The sequence below is a fragment of the Brachyistius frenatus genome, unplaced genomic scaffold (genome assembly GCF_029030835.1).
Source record: "Brachyistius frenatus isolate BFR_SWC_R1_liver_20210118 unplaced genomic scaffold, ASM2903083v1 Contig_8, whole genome shotgun sequence".
NCBI classification, from domain to species: Eukaryota; Metazoa; Chordata; class Actinopteri; family Embiotocidae; genus Brachyistius; species Brachyistius frenatus.
The window spans coordinates 3,034,250-3,051,106 of record NW_027210607.1 but is presented as its reverse complement, the minus strand read 5'-3'; the positions used below and the strand labels follow the sequence as shown (position 1 = coordinate 3,051,106).

The 16,857-nt window shown below is 40.9% G+C and overlaps 1 protein-coding gene across 2 annotated transcripts in view; it reads right to left on the bottom strand.

The window, feature by feature from the left end:
• Positions 1-16,857, bottom strand: part of LOC138615978 (adhesion G protein-coupled receptor A1) — a 174,119-nt gene that overhangs the window by 15,273 nt on the left and 141,989 nt on the right. For both annotated transcript variants that reach the window (XM_069689899.1, XM_069689900.1), the window contains 2 exons: positions 14,244-14,371; positions 7,386-7,509 (listed from right to left, as the gene is read on the bottom strand). In XM_069689899.1, coding sequence (XP_069546000.1) covers positions 7,386-7,509; positions 14,244-14,371 — 252 coding nt within the window. The remainder of the gene's footprint in view (positions 1-7,385; positions 7,510-14,243; positions 14,372-16,857) is intronic.

Genomic DNA, 16,857 nt, shown 5'->3' with positions numbered 1-16,857 from the left:
GTGCTGCCAGGTGCAGTAAGTGACCTTTTATTATAAGCTGTGAAAAATAGCTTCAGATGTGACAAGATAAAGAAGAAGACAAGGTAAAGATGAAGACAAGATAAAGATGTCATGTTTGATACAAGTTAAATCAAGATTTAGCAGGAAAAGATGAACAATGTGGATTTGACATGGAATTAATGGGGGATCATCACTTTGGGCTTTTCTGCACTTAATGCACTGAAAACTACATCCAGCAGGGAATCTGACCTAAACTAGCTTTTGCCTTTATAAATAAAGGACTTTTTTTTTTTTTTAATGTTTGTGTATGTTAACATGAAAATACAAAAACATCACTCAGAGCAGGAGGAGACTTTCCCTCCACTTTTTAAAGTAATGCTTTTGCCCTCTTTCTGTCCAGCTTTGATATAAGTTGCTAAAAACGCTGATACTCTTATCTGCTCCCTTTACTTTTTAGGCCCTGAGTTTCGCCTGTCAGGCGACACACAGGTTGCACCTTTTGAATGGAGTTTGTTGGGGCCATATGCAGTTTGACATTGAGAACACAGCTGAAACCACCTCCTTCTCTGTATGTTTATCCATGTATTTAATGTACAGTCTACATTACAACTTTGTTTACACTTCATCTCCTAAAAAAGAGAGCAGGATTGAACATCAGTAAAAAGTACTTTTGGTAGTAAAGATGGAAATTCAACATTATCAAATACATGGTATTCAGTCTATGAAGGAAACTTTATTTGGTTTAGGTCTTAACAATGATGACATTTTTATAGCCGGTCTTGTTTTTTTTTATACCATCTTTATTGGAAAGCACAATGTCATCATATTTTTTATGAACCGATCTCTTTGTGTTTAATGTCAGAGTAAACTAGGGTAGTTTCAGTGGGAAGAGAAATGTGACATTTAACAATGAGTTCTATTTAAATGTGTTTTACAATGTACTGTTTTTCTTTTTTCATTTTTCAATCAGTGCATGCATACTGAAGTCCTGAATCAAATTTTGACGTGTTAGATGGTCACAACAGTTGTATGATGTATTCAATGCAATTAGAGGAAAATACAGAGATGAGAAGACAGACATCGCCAAGCAGCACAAACCAACACTCTATTAAAAATACAAAACATTACATTAATGAGCAGTAACACAACGTATACCTACATGAAACAATGAACTTCAACTCTGTAAAATAGCAAGTGTTCAAGTTGTAAAAAAACAGAGCAATGCTGTTAGTAAGCTTAGAAAATACATGAATAAGAGTTATACCTTGCTATAAACCTACAGGAAATTGACATTATTTAACAGTGAGTAACTTGGTCATTCAGTTTTTCACTACCAAAGCAAAGCAAATTTAAACTTGGTTGCCAATTTAAAAGATATTTTATGGAGCTTACTTGACTAACACGCAGTCCTATTTTCTGCCCTGCTTTTGCCACCTCACTTATTTTTAGTGTTTATTTAGAGTGGCACCATTTCGCTTGAGTGTATTTTGGCATTTGCTGTGAAGACAACATTGTCAGATGAATTGTTTCAACAATTTTAGCATACGCTAACAGTGCTATATTCAAAAGTCCCTCTGAGCTGTCCTCTATGGCATATTCATTATATCGGCTCCCTACTGTTTTTGATGCATAAGTAACCAGTCTACCGGAAGCGTTTTACATGTGTGGAAATGAGCTCAGGAACACTCAAATTGGACCCATTGGAAGTACAAAGCAAATCACTGCAGATACTGTAAAGTCTTTTTTTCTTCTTCTTTTTGCCAGGGTTTGCCGTCACAACTAATTTCCCAGTGGCACACTAATGAGGAAATCCTCTGTATAGCATCTTTAAGCTGACAGTTGGATGTAACCTCAGATCTAGGTCACAGCCTCAGCCAAGTTCTCTGTTAAATTAAAAGGTCATTTAACGCTGGTCACACTCGCTGAACAATCAGCTGAGATAATTCAAATTTGGATTGTAGGAGGTAAGATGAGTTAAGGCAAGAGGGAAAACAAGGATATACTGCGTGCTGCTCTGCTGCTTAATACAGACAAATGAGATATAGTGTGACATCTGGGGTGTTGCTCAAATCAATGATAAAGCAAGCCTTATTTGAAGAAAAGATAGAAATGGAGATTAGAGATCACTTTGACTTTGAGGCCATACAGACATCGGATGCTGCATAGCGACAGTTCCACAGTGGGCGGGGAGGCGGGGCAAAGAGTGGAGAGTGGCATAAAAATAGAGAAGAGGGAGATGAGTGTAGGGTGGAGGTGGAGATGGTAAGGGAGCAGGGCGAGGGGCAGAGGGCTGGGTGGGTGGGGAAGGTATGCTTGATGTGCTGCGGGAGCTGCCAAAGACAGTTTCAGAGCTCCTTGAAGCTACTTCTTTTGGAGGGAGAGCATGTACTTATTTGTCCCCTTGGGAGGGAAGAGGAGGGTGTGTGTGTGTGTGTGTGTGTGTGTGTGTGTGTGTGTGTGTGTGTGTGTGTGTGTGTGTGTGTGTGTGTGTGTGTGTGTGTGTGTGTGTGTGTGTGTGTGTGTGTGTTAAGAAGGGTGGTGGGGGTGGTTGGGAGAAGGGGGGTTCAGCAGGCACTGAGTGTATCTGCGTGGGCATTCGACTGTGTGTGCATCCTGTGATCACACATCTCCTCCAGCGGTCCTGTAATTATCCCAAATTGTGTCTGGTGGGCCTGCCTCGCTCCCAGTGGAGCTGCAGACAATCTGGGCTCCTGCCCAAATCTGCCGAGAGTTATCCTGTTAGCAGTGATTGGGTAAAGGAGGAGCATAATAAAGGATTCAAAGGCCCCGGGACAAAGTTAGATAAATGAATGGACGCTGAAAAAAATTAAAATGAAAGCGCAGTGGCCGGGCCAACAAAGTTACATGGCTCTGTTGGCAACACCTGCGCTGACACTGCCAGACATGAGGAGGCTATATTAGAGGACTTCAGATTTATAGGTACCACTTATTCTGATAAAACAAACTTTATGAAGGAATTATAAGATGTAATCAATAGAATAATTATTAAATATTTATGTCGAAGAATGCTGTGAAAAACTCTTTATAATGGTAATACAGCAAAGCTTCAGTTTAACAATTTAACCATCTACCTTCTGACAAAGAAGAAATTAAAACCAGAAGCTATTGATTAAAACTGCAGTCGATAGATTAGTACAGTGAAATAATCCTTTAACAAAAACTTCCATTTAAAAATGCAGGTATCCGATGAAAAGTGAGAAATTCATGACCCGTTACTAATGATCTACTCATTTTTTAATTAGCCATCAACTTCCGCTGTAAATGTAATAAATAATTTCTCATTTACTAATAAGCAATTAGAGTGAGTTAAAGAGCTCATAAAAAGGAGGCCATACACAGCCAAAGTGGTTGTTTACAACACGGCAGCTCAGAAATGGTCCTTTTAATCTGCTTCCCAGTGTACATTGTTCAGTTATCTTGCGGTGTGTGACAAATATCCTTTTTGATCGTTTCTATGCAGATGACACTCTTGTATGCATCTGGCTTGTCTTCAACTCAAACTCGATTAAGACAACAATCTTCCTCGAACGTTCTTCATTCTTCTTTGCAAAGTCTTGTACCGATTGCTGACCAGACTACATCTGTTTAATTGTTATTTTTTAAGAACCCATAATTCCAGTTTTCACCATTCTACCATCAATACAGTACACTCAGTGGCGCTGAAACATAAATTTGTCCAATCCGCACAGCAGAATCACTTTTAAACAGCATGTAAAGCAAATAGCATGTAAGCTTAATTTAAAATGTGGAGATATCATATACTGTCACGCTGCAAACAATGTGTGAATAAAGGATAACATTACAGCACATAAATATCATACTCATCATTGGGTACTATTTGAGAAAAAAGAGAAAAGGGGAGAACCACATTCAATTTTGTTCATAAACCACCACGTAAAAACGGCCTCTGTAGGACTTCTCTTCTCAAAATGAAATCCCTGCACACCAGAGCAGATCTCAAGACTGTTTAACTCCAATCATCCCCATTGTAAACTCTGAACTTGGTCTACTATGCAACTTATAAATGAAATGAATTACGATGAATTAAGATCACTTGATTAGATAGAGATTATATTAATGTCATATAAAAATCACTCTTTTTTTTCTTTTTTTGTAACACATGGCTCATCCTGCACTTGGGGTTTAATATATACATGTAACCAGTTAAATATGAATAATCAATTAATTATGCCCACCATTTAAAACCAATCTTGTCTGTTAGCAATAAAGAGTTTTCCCTAAGTTTGTAGATGACTTAAGTGCATGTATCTGGTGGAGGGGTTTTGGTGTCCTCCCCTGATAAAACTTGAAAATATGCAATTTCACTTCATTTTAGACCATTAATGTTCCCATATCTGTGTCACATTTTCCAACATTTTTGAAAAGCTAGAGTAGATGATAAATAAAACCGAAAAAAACTTCAGGACAAAATTTGCTAAATAGTAATTTGGTACTATCCACAATGATTTTCCTTTAATTGTGGCTGAGGTGGTGCCCAAAATGGCTTCGGTGCTGCATCTAAGCGTGTATCATCAGGCTGAAGTGTGTGTTTGATGTAAGTTGGCAAAGGTTTGTTTACATTTCCAAAGAAGGGGCCTGAAGTTGAATTTATTCACTTTCCCTTTGCCGTCTGCCTAATATGGTAAATTGACTGCACTTCCATTGTGCCCTCTTACGGTAACAGTTTACAACGCATGTTACAAATACTGCCTCCAATTCAGTGCCTTGCCCAAGGACACTTGGACATGTGGACAGAAGATACTGGGGATTGGACCACCAGCCTTATGATTATTGGGCAACCTGTTCTACCCTCTAAGCCACATCCACTTGTTGCATTTGTGGCTCAGAGGGTAAAAAAATGTAGCTATTACTTTTATTGTAAATTCATTAATGTGATGGTAAACTTCATGGGGCAGGTGAGTGGAGGGAGGCTGTATTTCACGACAAACACCAGCCACGTCGTGTCAGTTACGGTTCTTGGGGAGGAAGACTTGACGGCTGAGACACCAATGGTGACTTTTTTAAGACTGTCACCGAGCCTCCTGCGTGACAGCTCAGGAGAAGCCGGCTACACTTCAGCATGTAGAGGTGGAGTCTTTCCACCGTGGAATAAGGGGCCATCTAAAGTGCTTGTGACAGCAGAAGAGGCATCCGAGTCCCAAACAAGCTGCAGATCATAGAAAAAAGGGTGCGACCTGATACAAACAGGGAGTGACTGAAGGCAGTAGAAACCGGGTGTGAAAAGTAGAGAAGAGTGGAACATCAATCTCTTCATGGCTACATACAGTAAATACCACCCTGCTGAGGTGAGCTGACAGTGGGGGATGCCCCGCTCCATCTGATGTTTCACATTTACAACCTGAACAGGTCCAGCTATCAATCAAATGTAAAAGAAAATCCACCAGGACTATATGGCCTTCTAACAGGAGAAAAAGTTAAAGAAAACACACAAAAAGCTTTTTAGTCTCACTTTCACTTCAAAGTGATACCTAATATTTCCAACACAAATAACAGTACGGGCAATATAACAAGAATGTCTTTGATTTTCCCACTTCCTTGATAATGTTTATTATATGTCAATATACTTCATGGGCTTCCTCTTTGTTCCACTTCCATTCTTTCTCTATGAAAACCTAAAAATAGTGACGAGCAAGCAGACCCAAAAGCTTTTCTCTGACCTGTTTCTCAATCTATCCTGACATCCCAAACCTCCACGTCCCTCCACTAGCTTTGCTCACTCATTCATGTCTGTGGGCTGCACAGACAGAGGCACAACCCATGTGACCGTATGATGATTGCAAAGTGCAACTGCACGGATGCGGCGCAATGCTTCACTAGATAGGGCTGGCGTCGGTATATCCATCATCTTGGGCAGTGGGAAATGGTATTGTGAGTTAGTAAAAGTTATGGAGACTCGGAGAGACTTCAGAGCCCTTTTATTCGTCCTTTTTTCTGTTCATATGTTGCAAACTAAACGCTGAGCATTTCTCATTAAATGAATGGCTAAAAACAAAAAGGGGAGGACTGCTTTACGAGCCACAAGCATATGCCTTTGTGTAAGCGGAGAAATGATGCGTAACGAAAATAAAAGTGAAACTAATCTCCGACCGAATGAGAGACAACCGAACAAACGTGCAGAAAACAACAGCGAGAGTGTACAGTCATGCTCAGAGCGCTGTCAAGCTCTACTTTGGCACAATGCTGGTCTCAAATGCAAACTGCAGGGAAACGCTAATAACAGCATGCTAATGCACTCACAATGGCAACGGTAACATGCTGATGTTGAGCAGGTTCATCATTTAGTTTAATATGTGCATATGCTAACATTTGCTAATTAGCTATGTAACACAAAGTACAGGTGAGCTGAGGTTGCTGGGAATGTCATTAGCTTTTTATATAAGCAGTATGGTTAGTTCTTGATAAAACATCCAGCTGCTGAGTTATTTGACTCAGAAAGTTGGAAGAAGTGATGAGGATACATCTTCTGAGAACCATCAATATCTATACCAAATTTTTCTTGCAGATGTTGAGACATTTCACCGGAGAAGTCAAAACTTTTGACATTCTAACGGTGCTAAAAGAAAATGTAGCAAGACGGAAGCAAGGCGAAGCGTGTAATACACATACTGATGCTGTTTTACTATGACGGGGTCCTGTTTTTGTTTATCTCTTGCATGCGTACAAAGATGCTCATCCAGTATTTTATAAATATATAAAAAAATTGGCTTTGCAAATATTTATGAAGAAAGATATGTATTCAGGACATTTGTTAAAGCTCGAGTACACACACACACACACACACACACACACACACACACACACACACACACACACACACACACACACACACACACACACACACACACACACACACACACACACACACACACACACACACACACACACACACACACACACACACACACACACACACACACACACACACACACACACGTCAAATTTAATGAGCAGAGATACGTAAAAACATTTTTGCATGGAATTCTCTTGACCAGAAAATCTTTCATATGCTACCACTCTCCACAATGTCCGCAAAATGTAGGCCACATGACGCCCACCATTAACCCGAGCCAACAAAAAGAGGACACAGACAGACAATAGAGAGGCAGAGAACGAGTGCATCTATGATGAAGAAGCCTGAATCATCAGTGCCCATTTTGCCACCATTATATTAAAACAGTGACCACGTCATGCATGCAGCTGAAGCATGAAAGACAAAACAAAGCTGGGGTTAGTGTGCGTCCACACGCCGTGCCCACTGGCCCGACACCTGAAAAGACATTCACAATCAATTTTCTGAAAGAGCTTGCGGGGTGGGACGAAATAAAAACAGGGAATGCACTTACTGCTTGACAGATGATGGGGTATTTGATTCGATTGATGCCGCCGGCAAACACAGCGAAGGTCAGCGCCGTGTGGAAACAGAAGTTGAGGAGCATATGCCATCCCTTCCGACTGATGCGGATCGCGCTGCCAAAACAAAAAGATCAACAAACAAACAAACAAAATAATTAGTAGGAATATGCCGCACCCTGAAGTGTTGTGTGTTTTATCATAAAATCTCATTGAGATTCGGTTTTCAAGGTACACTGTCCATCAGTCAGCTCATGTACTTTATGATTTAAGCCAGACTTTTACAAGGGCTTATTAAATTGACCTTTTTTCTTTTACCTTGCTACTGCCATATAGATTAACAACCACAGGAGAGCCCGGCGATGCTGCTCATAGAGAGTGAGGAGTACAAACAAGCGTACTCCCCTGCCAATATATGTGGTGAATAATAGAATACGTCAAAGTAAACCCTTCAGCAGAGTTGCAGCAAAGTATTTCTTTAAAATCGTCTATTTGTTGGTTGTTACTATATAAAAGAGGATAATTTAGTATTTTCTACTTTGAAACCCGGCTTTTTGTGAGTTGTTCCGGTGTTGTGTCTGACTGCTCCACAGTGGCACACACTGGGACAGCACTGATGTTCTTAAACTGAGGAGCAACATCACGATCATTCATCATCAACCATGCTCACACATTCGCTCATGGCCTCGCTGCATTCACTCTTAATGAGCAACAGTATTATAGTAATGGAACTGTAGAACACTGAAATCACTGCAGAGCAGCACATCAGCATAAGTGAAATTAGAATTAGAAGTGTTCTGTGGCCCCAGTGCATGCTGGGAGATCTGCCGACACGCATACCATGGGACACAACATAAACTCAAATCTTAAATGCAACTAATTTAACCGCAATTGAAAATACTGTTTTGGTGAAAGTCATTAATTAAAAATATGAAATTACAACAACCAAAAATGACTTACAAATATTTATTGAAAGAACATCACTTTTACTTTTCAATATTTCTTCATTTTTATGAAAGCAAGTGAACAGCAATGAAAGCAGTGAATTGCTGTTTTTCTTTGTATTCTTTTATTTCATTCTGTGTGGATTATTGTATAAAAGGCAAACGCGTCCTTGTGAGATTTCCTTTGTGAAAAAGCCAAAACAACAAAAACATTCAAAGATCTCAGTGACACACTGCTTTTAAATTCAATCTGATTGAACTTTCAGAGGAAAAATATCTACAGGAATGTTCTGACACTGGAAAGAAAGTGATACTTACACGCTGAATGATAAGGACTATAACATAAAAAAAAAGGATGACTTGAATTTAACTTCTTGCTACAAACTGCATAAATACATATTTTAGAATCATGGACCTCAGGCTAAGACATATTTGCATCATTTTTAATAAGAACTCAATGTGTTATTCAGTATACAACCTTCTCACACACCCACTGCCACACATACTGTACACGCAAGAGTATGTGCTCACAAATAGGAATCACTCTGCTGGTTTGATGATGGAATAAAACAAGATTGCTTCTGGTTGGCTGGGTCAATTGAAGATTTCACAATGTAAATGTATGCATTCATGTCCACCTTGTGCTATATGTGGGTCTATGGAGCCTCATGCAGGGCACTTAACCCACGTTATTGCTTTCCATCCAAGTGTTAGAAAATAGGCTAAAAAGGTCAGACAAAGACCAACATATTTGTCAGCTGGTGTGAATTAGCAGGCCATCTTTTCTTTTAATTACTTCCCTGTGTCAGCCCCCTCCTTTTCAGCTGTACAGTCACTGTCACCATTTGAAATTATATAACCCTGTGCTGGAAATCTCCAGTCCCCAAAATGGAGGAGCCCCGGCCGCACGTGAGCCAACTGTAGATGAAGCAGTGGCTCAGCAGTGAGCCGTGAGGCGTTTCTGGGGCCGGGCTTCGCTGCTCTGCAAAAAAGGGAGGGAGAATTAAAGCTGCTGTCGTCGGTGCCTCTGCCGCGGTCCAGGTACTGAACTCCATCCAGCAAAGAGGACATAAATCAGGCCGCCTCGTGGCCTCCCTGGAAGGGGGTTTTCATAGGCTCTGCTCGAAGCTTTCATTGGGTCAAGTACATTAACCTGGAAACCCTCCACATCCTCGTGTCCCGGAGGCGAAGGGGGAATAAAACCGGCTGCACTCTGCATCTGCTCTCTCACCGCGCACCCGCCGCTCGGCCAGAATAGAGGGGACAATAAAGCTATGGACAATGTAATACAACACATTATACCATGAGTAGTTTGAGCAGAGCCGTTTGATTGGTGGCGGCCACGATCCAAAGATGCTGCTGAAGTCCCATAAACAACAGGCTACGGCACACGGCGAGATGAAATTGGTTGCATACTGATGCATGTTAATTATGATCGAGAAAATAGGGCAACGTGGCAGCGACAGGATGAGGTTATACGGCTGAAATCAAGAACACATAATACAAATAATATAATTTATGTTCAGTGCAATGAACTGTGTCCTACGACGGGACAAATCTCTCACAAACAAACCTTAAAACTTAGCGTGAGCAAACCCTTATGCATGGAGTAACAATAGCATTAATTTGGAGTCAGTCATGTTTCTGACAAATCTTAAGTCTCATATTTATAGCTCTGTTTTGGTCCCCACTCAGTTCAGAGGGAAATATATGGCTTGTTAGCTGCCAAATGTGGCACTATGTTCAGTAGCAAGCTGCTACCATCACCTGTCTGACGTTTGGTGCTGAGCAGGTATTTGTGCAGTGGGCGTATCAGAGCTGTCTCCCAGGCAACAGCTGCTGGGTGCAGCTGGAAACGATGCTGATGAGAGCTGGGAGACAGAACCATAACAATGAGGATGTAAGCTGTGAAACAATTAACTTAAAGGCATTACACAGCTCTGTAGAGCTGAAGAGGAAGTGCGGAGTTGGGCGTCAATTCTCTGTGAATTTGTCCTACAAGTGACCCCTTTCATATTACACATATCAATCTGATTTATAATAATAAATTTTTTTTTTTACTAAAGCAGCTTTAAATTTCTCATTTTGTTGCTTGTAAATCTATAATGTCTGATTCAACTTCATGTACTGAAAAGTCACCTCCAGGCAACACACATGATGGCAGTCATTTTCAAACACGTGGCAGTTTTTGTTTGCTTTGAATAAATATTTATGATGCGCATTTCCTTATTATTGTCACAAAATGTATGGAAAAGGTAAAACAAACTAATACAAATATTTTTTTGTTTGTTTTTCTTGTTTTTTTCCCCTTCTTATTATTGGATCAGCAACAAATAATTAAAGATTTCCAGAAAAAAATTCCCATCAGGAATTGGACTGCATCCACACAGCTATTGTTTTAGGCCATTGACTAGAGTATGTCTTTCTGTTTTAATAAATTTGTACAACATAAAGTCTCACTGTATTGGCTGCTCTCAGTTTGTGTAACTATAATTCGCAGATTTTGGGGGCTTCATGCTTTATATATTGAACTATTTACATTTTTAAAACCACTACAAAGCTCTCTGCTCTCCGTCCTATTTCGCATCGTGCTCCAGCCTGCAGCTCAGTTGAAAATTCACTGAATTTTTGTCACATCACTGTTGATATCAGCTAAGTCATTCAATCCTTCCCAGTTGTGGTAAGAGGCGCAGAATTTTTGTGTTTTTTTTTTTTTTTACAGAATCTGGATGATGTAAACACTTTATTTTTGTCTAAATTTTAAATGAGACATGCAGAATAAAGTGACTTTGACTAAATATCATTGTTGGGTTTAGATTCGGTTATTTTTTTCTGATGGAAGCGTTTGGGGTACATGATTAGTTTAAGGACTGAGGGAAATGTAAAAACCGAACGATAATTTATATTTTTACAGTTCCTGGCTGATTAATGGTGTCATTTTGGTGACAAAAACCTGCCTTTCAAACCTGCTGACTAGTGGTGGGGTTCAGAGTGGTTAATAGGAATCTGAGTAGATGTTTATGAACTTGATTACTAGAACGTAACTGGCAATCAGTGTAAAGTTCCTTTGTCTTCAGCAGTATCTGTATGGTATCAGTGCTTTCCAACTGATGCAAACTGTGCTAATTGGGTTCAAAGCCTTTTGGGTTCAAAGACATGATGCCCACCAGTATGTTTTCTGCTTGGCATATACATCATACATCACTACTGCACCCATAATCACAGATTCTGCCTCGGATTATCTCGCTGGCGGAAAAAAGGACAAACAGCACATACCGTATACATATATTTATGTGTGTGTGTGTGTGTGTGTGTGTGTGTGTGTGTGTGTGTGTGTGTGTGTGTGTGTGTGTGTTGTGACCTGAAGTGAGAAAGTGACAAATTGCGACATGCACACTGCACACGGTGCCTCTCCTGCATTCTGCCCATTTAACACGCAGTTCCAGCTCTTCACGGCTTGGATACCGTCAGTCAGCTGGAGTGATACTACACAACTGAAAGTGTTACTAAACAGAGATGCATTTTATTGCAGGGGAGAGCCTACAGGGAAGTGCAGAGGGGGAGGAGGTGTTGGAGTTTGTTAATGTGAGCGCTGTAGAAAGAGAAACCCCTCCAAACCTCCTGTGTGAGGCAGACAGCACAAAAACTCCGTTTCATATCTTAAATATGGGCTCCTTCTCACTCTAGTTTGGACTGGAATTATTGTCGTCTCGCTCTAAAGAGCACTTTGTGATGAATGACTGTTTTCTTGATTCCAGTCAGGTTTGAAGTTTCCAATATAAACACCACATCACATCCTGTACCAAACACCTCAACACAATGTTGGACTTTGACACTTAACCCTGGTTTCTGATCATTCTCTCTGTTCTCAAGGGTGTAGTAACATAGCCTGGTGCAAACCAGTCCCAATTTCATTCCGTGAATATGGGTCTGGCAACGCTCCATAATCGTTTCTTCCGTCCTACTGGGAGTAGACCTTGGGTTCATTTTTACCAATCAGCATGCACTAAAACCGTCCAACACTCTGCCACCGCTGCTACTACCAACAGCCCGTGTCCACCAAAGTGTCTTTTCCTCAGAACAGCATACGTTTTAAATTGTTTTAATGAACTGCAGCAGATTGACAAAGCGCTGAGCGTTTATTTTGCACCGAGCACTGAACATTCTGTGTTTTTTTCCGGTGCACTCGTCTCTGTCACCAGTCGTCCAATCACAATAAAGGAGGGGCGGGACAAACACGGTCAACCAGAGACAGGGGTCGCTGATTGTTCCGCCCTTCAGAGTTGCTGTGCAAACGCTAATACCACCCGAGTTCCCAGACTGTATTCACAGTGAAGAAAACTGAAGCTGTGAGCGACAGTCGGCGAGCCAGGCGAGTAGTAGCAATTAGTTTAACAACAAAGTAAATGGCAGTTCGGAATTGTATTGTTACATATTTTTTATGGTGTTGAGACGGAGAAGTTAAATCCAGCCATGTCTATACATAATATTAATATAAGTTTCAATGAAGTGCAAGTTAATATACTAAATTTTAAATTACAACACAGGTATTCCTGCTCCTCCAAGTGATTGACAGCCAAGTAAAACAGCTGATTAATGTATCTATTACATATCAGCTAGAATCAATGCTCATAACTGTTTCTTTGCAGCACTATATGTACATTTTTTTTGCTGCTTATTCATTTTAAAAAGACAGATTTTTGGGGAAATGTGTTTTTGTATTAATACGTCAAAAACAAGTCCCCTGGTCGAGGGTTTTTTGGGTAGATTTTCACCTTTACCCTTTTCATATGTCTTTAAATCCCATAAACAACGGCAGCACATTATTTTTTTGCATTAAATTTCGCAAAAAATATCGCAGCCTCCTGCATCTATTGCAGTTTTCTGTTTTCCCCTCAAACGTCAATACTGCAGAGCGAGATTACGGTAAGTGATGCTGCTGTTTGGAGCCCCAGATGCTGTCATCACTGTCTGACTGCAGGAGGACGCGCCCAGTCTCCGTCCCAGGTGCCACAGATGGATATAAACTGCAAACGCTGCAGCGCCTATGTACACTTTCATAAATGTAACACGTTAGTCACAGAATGAACAGAAAGAAAACATAAATAAAATCTAAATGTGAGTATATCAGTTAACTGTGCATCGTCGAAAGATGAAACAATATCCGTTGAAAATGTGACAATTGAGTTATTTCCTACTTCCTTAATATTAAAATGGATGGAAAGCTATTACAATGATAGCACATTAATGCCACGGACATGATAAAGTGACTGATACTCCGCAGGAACAACAGATGATGAATCGGTGTGCTGAAACAATATGCCAGTCAGGCTCCCTCCTGCTTTAATAAAAGCATCCACAGCAGATGAACCTAGGAAAGGCAGACAGATGCCACAGCGCAAAACCACACGGTGCATTCACTGCCCTCATCTCCATATGGAATAAAAGGAACAAAGGTGGTCTAAGTACCCCTTAGAAATCCATTAGACGCATCTATTTCTGCTATGACTGTCTAAAAGCGTACACACAGGCACGCATGCACACACACACACACACACACACACACACACACACACACACACACACACACACACACACACACACACACACACACACACACACACACACACGTTTGTGTTTGTGTATGTGTTTTATATCCTCTTAGTCAGACAGGCTTGCAGTGCTTTACGCAAGGCCTAAAGCATCTGACTCACACCATCGTCAGCCCGGGATCTGTGACAGAGGAGTCCAAAACAAACCATGAAGGTAACGTAACATAATCCTGGATCCACATGTAGACGTGAAGTTAATGGGTGTGATTTGAAACGAAGACGCGGCAGGCGGCAGAGGATTAAAGCCTAAATGTAAACTTCAATAGAATCAAGGTGGCGTTTTTTTGGGGCTTACCTGTGGTGCACTATGTACGTGATGATGGAGGCGAAGAGGCAGAGCAACATGACCGCCGTGCAGGCATACACGACCGGGTGCAGAAACTCCCCAGGGTAAGGGGGGAAAGACAGCACCTTCTTCAGATCCTGAGGTAGAAGACGAGAAAGACAAAAAAACAAAATGGAGATCAGACAAAAGGCATCATAAATACAGTATCATAAAAACAAAACAATCAGTGAGCAGGAGCGGTGACAGCGTTTCCAACAATCCACCTGAAGACGGGGGATGATAAAGCTCTCCATATGCACGGGCACAATATACTGCGCCGACGAGATATGCAGGCGAAATACAAATGAGTGTCAAGGAAATGTCTTCGAGTTAGAGCGCCGTCCAAATCAGCATAAAAGAGTAACAGCCCTGTCGAGCGAATGCTCTTCCTCCCCCACTCACCCTTTGCATTTACATTTTGCATTCCAGGCATTTAGCTGACACTCTTAGCCGCGGCGACTCAATGCAACAATAGCATACGCTTCCTAGTCTGCCGGCATTAAGAGCAAAACAAGAATGGAGAGGAGCCAGGCAAACAGAAAAAAAAGTTGCTTTTTGTGTCTAAAAGACGTATCGCTAACAGACATTAAGCCCTTACCAACATCACAGTCCATGTGCTTTGTAATTTATTGTACAAGGAGTCTGCAGACAGACTTTTTGCAGCTCCCAGTGTGACAACCTAAAACTCTCAGACTACGGGCAACTTTGCAGCAGGGAGAACAGGGGAAGTTGAGCCACCCTTGCTACTTGGAAACTACAGACAAAATTGGTCATGTGACCACACATTTTTTGAATAATCATCCATTTAATCACCCTGTGATAGAGAAAGGCCCCTGGATTTTTGTTTTGTTTTCTGTTCAAGAGTCATGATTCTAATTTCTGAACAATAACAGAAAAGTTTAAAAGAATCTCATGTGTTAGTGCTGCACTGTTACCATGATGCTAACTCTAAACTGTTGAATGATAAAAGTTTGTTAAAATGGCAAGAGTGGGGTAATTTCTGCCAAAAGGCCTGGGGAAAGTTGAGCCAGTTCCCCTAATTATGATTATTATTATCAAAGTATTATACAAGTAAAGTATTAATTCCACACTTCATTCTTACTTTTTATCACCAAAATGATGTGAATTTTAGACCAAAATCCATCTTTTTTAAACAGAGGACCGACAGGGCTTCAACTCCACAGGTGCTACTGTGTGCAGGTCAGTTTCCCCTGTAAATTAGCAGCTATTTCAGTTTGCACAAATGCAGCCACCTCCATTGAATTGCTTTTACTTCGACACGTCATTATGAGATGAAAATGTGCAGTTTTACTTCGACATAAGCAGTCGTACAATTTACTCCCACGTGGCTCAGCTTACGCTCTGTTTTTTATTTTTGTAAAGTAATGTTATGAAAACGGTTCATTAAGTGATAATAAAGGGATGCGCCACACCTTGAAATATTTGTACATATTTTAGTTGGCATTATTGTCATTGTGTCACTTTTAAGATGCCTCAAGGAAAATGTTTTCCCAGTTCTTCCTACTTCAATTTATCACTGTATCTGTGAGCTTTAGAGATAAAACTGCGTTCACTCCTCCTGCACTCGGCCGCCCTCGCCCCGTGCCACAGGCAGGTGTGGAGCCAACGGTGACGTCAACAATCGCCCTCCGTCATGTCGACGCTGCTAAATAAAGCACACCTTATCTCCATAACCCCGCCAGCTCTGTGTGTGAGTGTGCGTCTGCGAGAGTGATCCACATACACGCTGTCTGACTCCATCATTGTCTCGGTGAGTAGCCGAGTGAGATATTCTCAGGCCGTGATCACCCGAAGGCTGACGAGCCTGTCAGGGCCTGCGAAGGGGTCGTGACCTGCAACTGAGCACTTATAAGCACAGTTGTGGAAAAATGGCCCGAGCTGAGGTGGAAACTTTCGGGTACGGGACATTGGAGAGATGCAGAGCAGGAGACACTCAGTCTAGCCACATCACTGAGTCTAATAAGCCTTTCCTGTGTATCTAAAAAAAGAAAAGTGAGCTGAAGTTGTTTATTCAAGTTGTGAATCGAATTGAGTGCAATGTGACCTTTAAATATGCAAATGATTTAGTCGACAGATGTAGTTGTGCCACTTTCCAGATATCACTTATCTTTCCTTAGATTAGATGTATTCTTAAAATTGGTTTTCATTTTTTTGTTAACTTGTTTTTTGTCATCTTTAAATTTAGAATACATTTCCTCTGAAGTACTAAAATATGTTTTAACAAAAACTCACAAGAGCCTAGTGAAGTCATACAATGAGGAGCCAAAACATTATGATCTGCAGTGATTATAGATCCTTGTAGTCACTCTGTATCTGACTTCTTCATCCAATAACACTCTGTTGCTGGTACTTTGTTACTAGTATGGTTTGTAGTGATTTGCAAAGCAGCTCTTTTTGAAGTTCAGAATCAAATCAGAGCATTTAAAAGATCGTTCATTGAATCGTTCAGTGCTTGACCAGAGCTCCGACCACATAGTTCCACTCACTGAACTGAAACACAACTGTATGGTGTGGATTTCCAGCTTCTAGAACTAAAGTGACTTGATGAACACGCCAAACTCTG